Source organism: Trichoplusia ni, chromosome 5, assembly GCF_003590095.1.
Source record: "Trichoplusia ni isolate ovarian cell line Hi5 chromosome 5, tn1, whole genome shotgun sequence".
NCBI classification, from domain to species: Eukaryota; Metazoa; Arthropoda; class Insecta; order Lepidoptera; family Noctuidae; genus Trichoplusia; species Trichoplusia ni.
In genome coordinates this window covers 8,366,210-8,381,014 of record NC_039482.1, presented here as the reverse complement: position 1 = coordinate 8,381,014, position 14,805 = coordinate 8,366,210, and the positions used below count along the sequence as shown (strand labels likewise).

The window sequence follows — 14,805 nt, the reverse complement described above, 5'->3', positions numbered from 1 at the left end:
TAAAAATGATAGTTTTATTTCCCAAAGGTACTCATTATTACGAAACTACTACTAACGTTTTTTTATTGTTATATTTATAAGTAAGACTGAAACTGGTCTCGTAGCATATAAGTCTACGCAGTTTTTTAATTGTCCTTAGAATTCTAGTTGGAAAGATATATGTTTACTCTAAGTACGACTTAGGCTATGGGTGGTACGATTAAGGCAACCGGTTGCCTAAGTCGTACCGAAGGAAGGTTTTTGTAAAACCTATAAAAATCATTTTATTAAAAGATTTTTATATGTCTTATTAGTCTTTGTTGATTCGTTAATAAATGAAGTATTTATATATGCAAAGATTTTTCTTTTATTTATATTACAATAGAAATTATAGCTATTTTCCTTGAACTGGTACGACTAAGGCGACCTTACCCTATTTACCTAATTAACTGTCAAAGTTCTAGAATTAAATTAGATATCGGATAATTAACCTTCATGATAATCCTCGTTATTGTTTGTCATGAAGCTTTCGGACTACAAAGCGTTTTTTACCAATATGCAGTCTAATGTCAATGTCCTTTTGTCAGCTTGCGTAACAGTTCATTGACCTGTAATACAATTTTTACGTCTTCCGTTGTCGGCTGCCGCATGGGAAATTCTTTGCCTGAGGTTAAATTGGATTGCCAATGAGTGTTGGAGCAACCGAAGTGTTGGATAAAGCTGTGCGGCAGTGACTTTGTGACCTGAAGCTCGTAAGGAACGTTTGCTTTTGTTTTTAAAAGCTCTCCCTCTCTTTAGCATTCCTTATCATAAGATAAAAAACAGAAATTTATTTTAAAGAGTCCGCTATCTATCTGCCTTTCCTTCTGTCTGTCATCAGGCTGTGTCTTATCAACCGAGATAGCTGGACAGATGAAATATTCACAGATCATGTATTTTTGTTGACGCTATACGTACGCCTACTGAAAGTTTGTGTATATGAATGGATGTTTGTTCGTCTTAAACACAAAAATCACTGAATGGATTTAGACGAAACTTAGTACACATATAGTTTAGAACCAGGAATAACACATAGAATAGGTTTTGTCCCGATTTTATTTTAACGTGGCATCAATTTCGATTCGTAGCGGGAAGTTCCGCGGCCTACCGCTAGTGCTTTAAAAATAGGGACTTCAAATTCAGCCCAGCAGACACGAAAATATGCAGAAAAAGGAACAAACTCATAAAACAAAAACAATTTTAATAAGGTATAGCTATTACTGCAGAATACTTAACAAAGGACCAGTTTATCTCAAAGGAGATTTTAATACACAACTTTAGTAAGGAGCGCTTGCAATTAATATTCTTTATAAGAAAACTGTAAGACACTTCATAAGCTGGCAACGCAAGTCTCCGGTAGCCGACGTCTTTAATCTCACAATTCCCGCCATAAAATTCATGGAGGTTTTACTGATTTTTCCCATGACAGCTAGTGTTACAGGATACAAGTCAGCTGCAGGGACATATTACAGTTCACATGTGTGGTAGCACTGGTGCACTCTGATTCCTTCTATTCCGGTTTTTAAGAAAAGCATTGCAAGGAGAAGAGTTATACCATTCTGAGGTGGGTCTTGGAATGGTATAATGATATCGCAATGCTGGGTACAGTTCGTCAGTGCTGTCATAGAATTAAAAAAGTTCACATAACTATGTCTAAGATTAATAAACCCTTCCCTGCTTTAGGGTTGACCCTACACCTAAATCACATAAAACCGCAAAGCCACCAAAATTATTGCAAAAAAGTAAACGAAAAAGAAAAAATAAATAAACAGAAATGAAGATCTGAATATGATAGCCAACTCAATAAGGAAGTAACACCCGAATTTACATGAAAATAGTCAAAAAGGGACAAAATCCATGCAAAAGGGTTACCAACATTATTCTTGTCAAAATCTTTCTCTTTATAAAATGTTTTGGGAAAAATTGAAAGGGGTAATGGAACCGAATAGTGTATGGTCAAATCTTGCTAATGGGAAAATAATTAGTCATTATTCTAGCCTTTCTCCAAATATAATATGATTGACATCCAGTCTAACCAAATTCAGCTAAGTACCAGTGTTTTAAAAGGAGCAACTGCCTATCTGACCTCCTCAACCCCCTTAGACTGGTTGCTAGACTTCTTAGCTTCTTGATGAGAAGACATTAAGACGAGGAAGCGGAAAGACAGCATGTTTGATGCACTGCAAAAGGTCATGCAAGTGATAATCAGGGTATATAGTCTTTTGGTATAATAATTTGATAAATGATTGCTCATAATATTTTCCCAAGAGCATCTCATTGCATTACAGATAGGAATTTAATAGCATTTCTCAAACTAGTAATGTTGCAACTGTGCGTAGTACATTTTACTCTTTCGTTCTCTTGTTTTTGCGACGTTGGCGACGGACGTTTAAAGTCAAATTAAAGATCTCTCGGTTGTTGTGCATACTTATTAATCAAAAAAACCTTGCAAGAAACTTGCCTATATTACGGAAAACAAAGCTACCGACGCTTTTGAAAATGCCCAAACATTAATTTAATTTTCATGAAACCTTACGATAATAATTATACTTAAGGAAGCAGGAAGTTGGGGAAAATTGACAAAGTTGGCTTCGTTAGAACAATCATAATTGCTTAGAAAATAAAAGAATTGCGTTACTTGAAGTGGCTGCAAAAACATTGGGGGTTCGGGCAATCAACAATAGATTTGACAACTTTAATTTTTTATATGAAAAATCATAACTGATTTCGAAAAAAAATTAAGCTGCTTTGTTGCTTAATCATATAAAGTCGGCTTTATGTTGGCAATAAACATCATGGCAGCCAAACTATGAACAAAATTATCTTAACAATTAATTCGGAGGATTGAATTTCAGACTCACCAAACAAACTTAGCTTTAAAAAAAACCCGAAAACTTTTTTCGAAGATAGCTTTTAGATTTTTTTTATTGTAAAGACAATTCAAACGGTTCTTAGCGGGGCTCCAATAGCCATCTTCTAGCATTAGATTAGCTCTTTTCATGTTCTAATATTGCATTGTCACGCAATACACATATGCTGTCAAAATTTGGCAACCGGGAAGTGAATCAAATTTTAATTGCAATATTTGATTTCAGTGGAACTGAAGAAACTCAATAAAAGTTAGTAACAATAACTCTCTGATGGGTGATCCTTCCAAGTGCCAGATTAATGACAACAATCTTGTCCCTTTCATGCTTCTTTTAGCAATCATTAGATGCAAGGGCTTGGAAAAAGTATCCCTTGCCGAAAGGGATTTGAACCAAGTCTTTCGACTCAATAAACATGACATAAAAGTTCAAAGTCGTGACGACATTGTTAAAAGAAATATAGATGACGAATCGTTCCCGAGGCTGTGTCAATCCGTCTGTCGGTCCGATAGGGAAAGATAACCAAGAAATAATATGTCCTTGTGGGAACGAAGAGTAAAGATGTCCTTGTGACATTCTCGTGATATGTGAAAGTTCGTATGCTATTTTTCTTGATAGATTCGAGGAAATACTAAGCATTCTGAATACAGAGGCATGAAACTTATAATAACAGGAAGATCTAGAGTATTTTTTAGGAGCTCGTGGCTAAGCTATAACCGCATACGTGAAACGATCACAGGTTAAGCTATGCTTAACGCGGTTGGTCTGAAGATGGGTGACCATCTTTGTCATAACGAGTTCCTCCGTGTTTCGGAAGGCACGTTAAATTGTGGGTCCCGGCTGTTATTCCTACATCTTTGACAATCGTTACAGGTAGTCAGAAGCTTGAAAAAGTCTGACAGCCAGTCTAACCAAGGGGTATCGTGTTGCCCAAGTAACTGGGTTAAGGAGGTCAGATAGGCAGTCGCTCCTTGTAAAACGCTGGTACTTAGCTGAAACCGGTTGGACTGGTAGCCGACCCCAACATAGTTGGGAAAAGGCTAGGCCAATGATGATCTAGAGTATTTTTTTTTATTAATAGTTAAAGTTGATTCACTGTTCTTTGAGGTTTACCTTTTATTTACTCTATACATTTGGACTTCAGTTTTTTTTTCATTTTACTTCAATGTTATACCACAGTTACACCTTAAATATTTACGTATTTAACGGTTTACTCACGCTTATTTTCCGGATCGCTTTAATTATAATAACAGTTTGGGCTTTTCTGAGATTTGCTATGAATTACCGAAATAAATTTGTAGTCATGGTGGCACTTTTTAAGCTGTTTTTTGTAACCTGTTCGTTGAGAGCCGGGTGAGACCGAAAAATTCAAATAAAACGTCTCCTGCATTGACGAATTTCGGTTTCACAAAGACACCCAGACTCAGGACAAGCTTTCGAGAATCACAGAAATGCTTGTCCTACGCTCAGATCGAACCCGCGACACGTCGTGCTCTATGGGTTTTAGCTCGTTAACCTCAACCACTCGGCTATCCTCAACGTATTTAAAAACAACCCACTAATATCCAGTAATCCAGTGTTGCCACACGTATATTTATTATATTTTCCATAATGTTTGACCTATTTATGTATCATAGTGACCCTATTACCCCGCCCTTGTGGTTCCCACTTAGCCCATTCTCAACCTGTGTCAGCTTAACCAACCTTACAATGTTTATTAATAACTTAACTTGTAAGTTAAATCGTTATAAACATTCGTCTACACTGCGAACATTTCTTTATGGATTTTGGTTTTGAACATGATATTGAAATTATACAAAGAAATTTGTTTTTCTTTTATTTATAGTCGGACTGAAACAGGGTTTAGGCTGAATCTAACTCGACTGATTTTGGTTTCAATATGGAGAAATATAATTTGGAGTTTTTAACTTTACAGATATGATATGGCAACCCCTTCGTAGCCTTTAAAAAAGTGGCTTTAATTCCTTTTTTGCGATGGCATCGGATCAGCGAAGAGATCAACGTGCAAAATCGTGGTTAAGTAACAGTTAGCACGGTCAATAATTTGACAAATGACCATTTAGCCTTTTTGTACAAAGCCGTCTGTGTTACAAACCAAACTCGCACTCAACCAATTCTTCTCCCTTCATTCGTAGTATTCGTGCTGCGTAGAGCTTTTTGGAGTCTACTCAAATGTCTATGACTTTTCTCCTTCAAGTTTAGATCCTCATACACTCTAGTACAGCGTGTTCCTTCTATTGTCTCTAAGTTACAAAGTATAGTTCAGTTGCCAGCTTCAGGTTCGTTCCACTTTTGCAGAAATAAAGATTTATCTTGCTTCAGCAATATTAAATTTGCAGAGTAAAAGGATAAAGGCAACGTTTCATAACTGCTTAGCATATTTCATTTTATTTTTCTTCTCTTTAAATTATGTTTTGCATTGAATCTACATATTTCTATGTTCAGAAGTAAAATGAATCAATTTTGATTATATATATTTTGTAGAGTTTGCAGTTGAAGATTCGCAGTTATTTTTATGTCAAAAGCAACCTTTTTAAATAAGGAATTGGGTTTATTTTTTAATTCTTTATTATTACCGATGTGTATTTATATTATCTGGTAATTGTTTTGACATTCTGGATACTGGATAGACACAGTACAATGGCTCGGTCAGACGGGCAGTCGCAATAAGTCAAATGCCAAATTCAACTGTTTTTTTTCTTAGATCTTTTCAGTCAACCTGAGAGCAAGACTTCACGGTACAGGACTGTGGGTAGTCAATCGACTCCAATAAAATTGGAAGCCGACCCAGACGTATCCTAAAAACAGCTATGTAGAAGATTATGTTTAAGATCTCGCTTTTAAACCGAAGAAGAAATTCGGAAGAAGGATCTCGTGACTAAGGGACAACTGCAGAAGTTGATCGATCACAATTTAAGATACAATTGATACCGTGGGTCCGTGGTTGGGTGACCATCTACGTCATAACGAGTACCACCACGAATCGGGAAGCACGTTGAATTGTGGACCCATATTTTTGACAGTCATTATGGGTAGTCTGGCAACCATTCTACAGTCTGACAAACAGTCTTGTTACTAAGGGGTATCGTGTTCCCCAGGTAGGTGGGCTGAGGAGGTTAGATAGGCAGCTCCTTGCGAAACATTATTACATAGCTGCATCTGGTAAGAATGTAAGCGAGCCCTAACATATTTGGTAAAAGGGTAGGATGAGATAAACCAAGAAACTTATTCCAATTAAATGGATAAGTGTGGATTATTGAATGAAATTCATGAGTTGTCGTAATGTAGCTTCAATTTTGTAGAGCTTCAAGAAACTTTTTAATCAACTCAATAATAATCATAATTTAGTTGATAAACTATCAAATTATTCATGAAAGGTTGTGTTTTATTTAGTTCTATTTATAGTTTAGTACTTATCGCAAGTAATTAGCGGTTATTGAAATAAAACTTAATCAAATTAATGCTTTTCTGGCTCTACCAAGCCACATGTCAATATGTTGGATTAGTTTTTTTTATGTACATTTAGATCAAAATTATAATAATTCGGAACTATGAGAAGAGCTTCATTTAACGTATTCTACTTCATACCCTGCTAAATGTGTTGAGTGAGCATTAAGGGTGGTCCAACGCACACACGAGCAGATTATGCTCCTACACAAATATACCAAACTGTATATTTTTCTCTCGGCTGTGCGTACGTTCCCAAGGCTGTTTCCTACGTATTCATAATTATGATGTTCTGGTTTCTTCGTAAATATCCAACCTGTAGGCAAGCGCGGTCGATGTATTGATTTATTTTGACGATTTCACAACAGTTCGCGTATCTCAGCGGCCGCCGTACAACAAATATGTATTATACATAAATAACTACGTTGTTTTCTTTCAAGCCGTTTGACTAACGACAGCATTGTGGTGCGACCTTCACGCGTCAATGTATGGCAGGTACTTACTCCTCAGAGTGTTGTGATACATTATCCTTGTCCTTGTGTGCCTGCCCCGAACTGCACGAGTTGCCCATCTCGTCGCCGGCTCGGCCGCGCCGCCCTTAGCTGGTCATCACCCGCGCCACCGTCACCTCATGCACTACACACAGCTGCAACACGTACACACGCGTCCAAACCGGCTAATATCTAGTGTCAAGTAATCATTTAACATTTCCCGGCGTCGCGATCGTTTCGGGCGGTAAACATGAGCGGGAGTGCGCGCGTGCGGTCACGACGCGCGCTCGCTGCCGAATAATCGATGCGCAGTCTCCCTCCTCCCCGCCGCCGCACCGGCCCCTCCCGCCCCGCCCGCACCGCGCGCACCTCCCGGCCCTCTCGCGCGCGCGCTCATTATCTACGCTTTTCACGACACATGGCCGACGAGAGCTTTTCCGAACCGTAGAGGTTTACTTATTTTCTAAATTGGCAATCTTTTAATGCCGTCACTGTCAGCAACGTATAAAAATAATACGTATTTTTCGTAAAGTCCCGGAATCCAATTGGCCTTTAAATCGATCACGTCGAGTTCAATTTTTACTGCCGACTCATCAATAAATTCATAGATTCTTCGCTGAAGTTAATGACATCTTGGCGGGAGATCAAAAGATTAGTCACGCTACATCACAAACACTTCAATCTTCAGACACTTTCTTCCTACTAATTGTAAACAACAACATTACCTAGTAATGTAAACTTTATTTTCCACAACTTTCCATTTAGTTATCGCTCTTACAGCTCTACAAAGGTTTAATATAATTTTCACAAACATAAAACCTCCACAGACTGGCAAGCGATGGCCGCTACATTCGAATTTGGAATTCTTAAAATAAAATTTAATGTCGTTTGTTTCTGTCTTTCCATGCAGCAAGTGCTCACAAGTACTACGAACTACTCATATTTTGATTTATAATTCTAAGTATACTGTAATATAATAAAATATTTTTCTGTCGCTGGCATAATGCCCAGGTGTTTCATAAACTCTGTGCGACGTCTCAAGAGGAGTTTCATACAGGAATTTGGCGAATTTTCGGTCGAAAGTAAGTCACTTTGTATACAAAGAATTCGTCCTAGTATTGTCGGTATGTGTGTTCCGAGAGATAGTTGGTGAATCAAAATCGTATAGAAGACGTAGTTCTTGAATACTTACGGTATATTTCACTGGTTTTCTGCATTTTCAGTAAGATATTCACTATTTTCAAAACTTTATTTCGAGAACTAGACTGACAGTGTCATAATACGTTGTCTATTAAAATATTTTTTGCGATTCGGATTTGATGTCATGTTTTAAATGAATTTTATTTTATCAAAGCGTGAACTATTTTAATAAATGGTGTCGTGATTTATTTCGCTACTCTTGGAATCATTTCCTGCATCTTTCATGTTTTTAATTCACAACCAGACAACTTATGGTTTTATATTTTCTGGGAAATCTTTAAACATTTCTAAGTATCATCAAATGAGAGTATTCAAAGAACTTATCGAAAATTGGTTTAAAATAAAGTTACATATATAGTATAGGTTTATTATTCCGGTATTGTTAGTAATTATTTTATGCATAGTAATATACTGTAGAATTGTTATTATTATGAGTGAAGTAGAGTCAATCCATCATTTTCCTAATGTTCTCGATGAAGGTAGCGCAGACTTGTCTCTTATATCACCACCTAATTTCAGACGAAATAATAAAATCTACGCGAGCTCCGAAAATAAATATAAAGCGTCTGAAAAATCTATTAAAAACAAACGAAACTATATACCACGACAAAGTGCCGATATCAACGCGATTCTATCTACAATTACTAAAGAAAAGTCAATTCTTACAACACTTTCAAGATTCTGAACCTTACGAATACGCTTCGGAAAGTGAAAAAGCAGTAAAGTCACCAGAACTAACTAAAACAAAGATTTTAATTAAAAAAGATGCGGACAAAACATATAATTTGAGATCGAGCGAAGCTAAAACGGAACGCAAGACGTATGACAAAACGCATCGTCGAAAACGGAACGGGTGCGATAACGAAACGCAATCAATTTCCGAACTGATACAGGAAGTTAACAGGAGGCGCAAGCCGAGGAAGGAACCTTTGGCGCCAATTATAGAAGAAATTAAAAGCAGGGAACCGCTGAAATGCAATAACAAAGGTATTTAATAAACTATTAATACTATTTACGAACATTTATTTATGGTAACATTTTTAATTTTGTCATGTTGCTCAATACTGTATTCTTTTTAAAATGAGGTTTTATCAAAACTTATGACGGCTGTATAATTAAAGACATGTGCCCAAAAAAGCAATGAGACAGCTTGCGTCAGTTTATTGATTTTCATAATATCAACCGTTACTTTGTAAATTAATGCAATGAGATCGGATGGGTAAGCTTACTATATAGAGACGTGTAAAAGAGATGATATATCGTACTTGAGTTCGCAACTTTTTAATAGTTTGCAAGAAAATTTACTTTCCTTCGCTTTCCTCGGTTTAAGAAGACACTTTCCTTTGCATTTCATTACAAGCTTTTGGTACGATGGTATTGAACTCTATGAAACGTCATAAAAACTGACTGAAACTGACTGAAACTGTCTGAATGAAAAACACCGATACAAAAAAGAGCTACCGCCATCTTTTATAAATAATGTTACCTAGTTCTTTTAACAAAACGTGAAAGCGAACAAAACAATACACAGTAAAAGCGTCTCTTTTCAACAACTTAAATAATATAATAATTATTAAAAAACAGTTTACTCACACCTACTTATCGGGACCTAACATAATTACAATGTGGAAGCCTAACTTTTAATACGTTTGACAGTACCTTCATATACAGGTGGTTCGGAAATAGACAAGATAGCTGAAAAGCTGAAGAGTCTCGTGAAGGCCAGTGCTGATGAGAAACTGGATAAGGAGCTGCTCACGTGCACGGAGTCCTTCGACATGGAGAGCGTGGATGGCGCCGAGAGAGATGACAACAAGGAGAATGGTGAGACTGTATTTCCTCTTGCTCTTTTAAGCTGAAACGAGATATGTTTGAGCAAGACTGCCATATTGACTGATTAGAGTGGTATCTTTTTTCTATTGCTGATAAAATATATATGTCGAAAATGCTATCAAATTACATTTTAAAGATTGTTTTTGATTTTTAACGCCGAGAGAGATGACAACAAGGAAAATGGTGGGACTGTACTTCCTCTCTCTTCCTTTTTTAAGCTGAGACGAGTTATATTTGAACAAGACGGCGATATAGAGTGATTATAGTGACATTCTTTCTATTGCTGCTATAATATGGCTTTAAGGGTTGCTTTAAAGATGAAAGCCATTGAAACGTGCATTTCGAACCCTTGTTCGTCATGAGGACTTCAATTCAGTTTAGTTTTCTTTGTTATCATAATCCTAAATATTAGATAAGAACCGGGGAAGTGCGATTCGGACTCATGAAACCGAGGGTTTATTTCTAATGGGCTAAAGATAAAAAAATCAGGTGTGTAACTGCTAAATCTAATTGTCATAACCTTAAGGCTGTCGACCTTTTCGAGTTTGGTACTTACTTTTTCTAAAAAAACCCGTCCACTCGCCTTCACCGCACTCTACACGACCTTGTCACCCAGCACACCGTCAACAGAAAAAAAAGACCTCTCGCCTACATGACCTGTCTTCGTCCCCTCGCGTAAACTATCGGTACTTTATTTGTTTAACCGTAGGTATCAAAGGTGCAGGATTTACTGCTCTCTTTGTTCCTGACTCTGTGACCTTTGTCAGGGTATATTTATCCGCGCCGGCAGTCCCATGGGATAAAGTTTATACCTTATACCGCGGTATAGCGAACAGATGTTAAGTTGAGGCGATGCGTTCACTTCGAGATTGTGAAATGTGTAGAATCTGTACTACGATGTCCTGAAACTCCTGTCGTTGTGGAAAAAAGGTGGTACACCGTTGTGCGGTATCGGCGTCTAGCTAGAAAGCTAAGCCGTTGTAAACAAGGGTAATGCTTATTATTGATGATTAACTGTATATATTGGCGTTACACATATTAGTAAAATAAACTTATTTATGTCGGTCAGCGTCTTTGTTTGACTGCAAGAAGTGGCCTCTGTTGACAATCTGACATATTGACAAATATTCGTCTTCGCATTTTATTTGTTAACTAGCTGTTACTCGCGACTACGGATGTCGGTTACAGCTACAAAAACTTTACTTTATTTGAACGAAGTCCGATATAAGTGTGTATTAATCTAAGGTGTCAGCTCCCTCCATACCAAATTTCATCGAAATTGGTCCAGTCCTTTAGTACTTTCGCATTTATTATATTAGTGAGAAAACTACATTCCTTTCTTTGACAAAACATGTTCTACAAAGCATCTCCTTGGATTAAATAAGTAAATGTATTCCATTCGCCCAGTCCAGTGTTATATATTTTGTGTCACATCAATCATGCACGTACTCGTACCGCACCGATACCTACATTTTGGCAGACACGGAATATTTGACCGGCTTGAAAAATTAAGAACTGGTCCGGTAACCTGGGTGACCAGCCGAACAGAATAGTATATGAATATCTTACATAAATATGAAAATTGAATGTGGGGTCGATTTGAAACATGTCTATTCGTCCGAGCTGAATGCGAGCAGCCGAAGATAGATCTCGATGGCGTGCGATTGGGGAGGCCTATGTCTAGCAGTGGACGAATATGAGCTCAGAAAAACTTTCGACTACTTATAAAAACTTTCACCCCCCACAACTTTTTAATGGCTTCACCGATTTTTATCAAACACAAAACAAACTAAATTAAAATCGCTCAATCCGCTCGGGAGCTACGATGCTTGAAGCAGACAAGGTAAACATATATTATAATACTCCTTGTTTGCATCGGGGCTAAAATGTAATGTAAGTAGCACTTATCCTACTACTATTATAAAGGCGAAAGTTTGTAAGTATGGATGTATGGATGTTTGTTACTCTTTCACGTAAAAACTACTGAATGGATTTGAATGAAACTTTACCACAATATAGCTTATACATCAGAATAACACATAGGCTACAATTTATGAGGTTTCTAATGTGAGGTCGTAAAACAACACATTTTTTGCGCTTACATTGCAAACGCTGACTGAATCCTACAAGATAGATAGAAGGCAGATAGAGATAGAAGGTAGGTATAAATTATAACTTATATCTTCTAACCACGCGGACGAAGTCGCGGGCAACAGCTAGTAGGTACATATAGCTTTGCGTAAATCACATTGGTACTCACGAACGTTGAAATCCATAGAAATATGAGGCGACTGCGACATAAATATAGTAGTATTAAAATTATTTCCAGTTGAGCCCTCGGAAGCCCGCGAATGGTCGGAGCCGCGGCGCTACCCGCGCGCGACGCACACGTGCTCCTACTGCGGCAAGGGCTTTGACCGGCCCTGGGTCCTGAAGGGCCATCTGCGGCTGCACACCGGAGAGAGACCCTTCCCCTGCCCTCATCCACACTGCGGCAGGACATTTGCTGACCGGTAGCTATTTGGATTTGCTTGTATAGCGCTCTAATGGAGAGCTTTCGTATTTCCAGTAGGTAGATATATTGTAACGCTTTTTCATGTAGAATAACTAATCCTCTCAGTTATTTTACAGAACTTCATACATACATTAGGATTTTTCTCATCTCATTGCATCAAAACACGGCAGCTTTACAATTCCATTCTCACCAGTTTAAGCCCTAAATTCAACAAAATTTCCAATACTATAGTGAACACCTAGATAACTGTGTATTTACTTAACGTTAGTGTCTTAACAATTCATGAATGAGTATGTTTCGTCATATCGTCAGTTCGAACCTGCGCGCTCACCAGCGCACGCGCGGCCACCACTCGTGGCAGTGGCGCTGCGCCGCCTGCGACAAGGCCTTCAGCCAGAGACGGTATCTGGAGCGGCATCGCGACGATGCTTGCAGGAAGTACAAGTCAGTAGTCTGATGTAACCTTGTATACTACCATACAAATAAGTGTTGAAGTGTATAGGATTGTGTTTTAGGGTGTGGTTATAGAGAACAGATAAGTCTGTTTTTGTCTGTTTCAAAAACTGTTTTTGTTACCTACCTCATGAACGGGGCCATTTAAAATTTACCTTGTGCTACTGAATTACCCAGATAGTTATCAAAAATTAAAAGTCTACAATCCTCTCAAACTCAGCTTCTATTTATGGGGTACAAATTATTCATACATACAAAAATCAACTCTAATAAGACTTGTTTTGTAATTGTGTATATGAGGCAAACAATAATAGTGATAGATGAGAGCTGAACATGGTTTCAATCCTCGCCTTTTTTTCATAGCTTTACCAAATCAATACTCAATTTTCCCAAATCAACTATTTCATTTTCCCCAAATGCGATAAGAAAATATTTTTTTATACTACAGGATGCACACAAGGAATTCATCAAAATGCAACACGAAGGTCCCCAAGCTGGAAGCGACAGTTCCAATGTACGGCATCATACGTCACAACGATGCGAAGCTGGTGACCGACCTCACCGACTGCGAGGGCCCTATAGACCTCTCCATAGGAAAGAGGCGGACGGAAGATGTAGACTAAGACTAGGTGTAAGAGTTAATGTTAATAAATTAGTGGATTGTTGAGGGTCGTTTCATTTTGTGATAACATATTATGTGCGGTTTTCAGTTTGAAGTTTTGAACACTTTTGAAAGAAATGCCCTAATTTTCTCATTTTCTCCTAATACAACATTTAAAAAATAATTTTTCAGCAATACAAATTTAAACACATTTTATTTCGATATAATTTATTTATACAATAATAAATTAAATAAATACAATTTGTACAACTTAGTTTCATTGTTATTACAATCAAGCATTCAAATAACGTTAGAACTACGCTTTGCCAAAAACAAATAATTCATAATATTACTTATATCTTTAATTAAATACTTATTAAATAATATTCCACTGTTACTATGTTGAAAAAAAAACATCAAGAATTCTGAAAAAAAAACAATCTGTCAAAATAAATGTCAAACTGACAATACTTTTGGCGCGAAAAACGTAGTTCTAACCTCAAAATAGGCACACAAATATGCAAAGTAAATCTTTGAATGAATGATAATGTAAACCTTATTTAATTATTATTAATATGGCGTGACTATTGGCACTGACTGTGACGTTGGTGCGAACTAAGTGAATTATTAATCAAGCGCAAAAGAAGAAGGTAGCACCAATGGGGGCACGAATTATATAAAGAATTGATTTAAAACAATATATTTTTGAGTGATTAATCTGCATAGCTAGCTATACTTTGACAGCCCATAATAGTGCAACTAAGCCTCCATTTTGGCACAATATTTTATTTATGTTATTTATTTATGAATTAAGATGTCATTAATAAATAAAAGATAAATTTATAGATGTGTGTTAAACACTTGTTCGGTAAACAAAAAACAGCAATATTTTTAACTTGATACTATTTTAAAACCACGTCTTAGTTTATTTACATTGATATTTACAATAAACTGTCCAAACACATTATGATAAAATAATAAGGATGTTTTCACTATTCAAAGGAACCGAAAAATCGACTAAACATTGAAATTAACTTACTAAAAACATAAATAATCATATTTCACGCTAAATGAAAAACTCGGTACCACGAATTATCTTGTACTCTGATGGCTTACTACTCCTAATTAGTAAGACTTGTAGATTGTGGTAGCAAGAGAGCATACTGCACCGCTTGCAACATTTCTTTCCACAATTGCAAATAGCTGATGGCTGCTACGCTAAGTGGTGCAGAATATGTTCTAGAAGATCTCATAAAGCACCATTTGTTTCTTATAAGTTTTATGAAGAATCGCGGGTTTTTATATATTAAAACTAAATTTAACTAAATATTAAATATAGATAATGATATTTATATTAAA

The 14,805-nt window shown here is 36.8% G+C and overlaps 1 protein-coding gene across 1 annotated transcript; it reads left to right on the top strand.

The window, feature by feature from the left end:
* Positions 1-7,847: 7,847 nt before the first annotated feature.
* LOC113493885 (zinc finger protein Xfin-like) lies at positions 7,848-13,512 on the top strand. Its single transcript, XM_026871916.1, has 6 exons — positions 7,848-7,926; positions 8,564-9,031; positions 9,716-9,868; positions 12,207-12,390; positions 12,705-12,836; positions 13,294-13,512. Exons 1-6 carry the CDS (start codon positions 7,848-7,850, stop codon positions 13,466-13,468), a joined length of 1,191 nt encoding a protein of 396 aa, XP_026727717.1. The 3' UTR covers positions 13,469-13,512.
* The last annotated feature ends 1,293 nt before the right edge of the window (positions 13,513-14,805 follow it).

Bases quoted from the DNA above. Each gene is read 5' to 3' on its own strand.
- LOC113493885 (XM_026871916.1), top strand. From the start codon at position 7,848: ATGCCCAGGTGTTTCATAAACTCTGTGCGACGTCTCAAGAGGAGTTTC. The intron at 7,927-8,563 runs GTAAGTCACTTT...ACCTAATTTCAG, and splicing joins TGGCGAATTTTCGGTCGAAA to ACGAAATAATAAAATCTACG. The intron at 9,869-12,206 runs GTGAGACTGTAT...AATTATTTCCAG, and splicing joins AGATGACAACAAGGAGAATG to TTGAGCCCTCGGAAGCCCGC.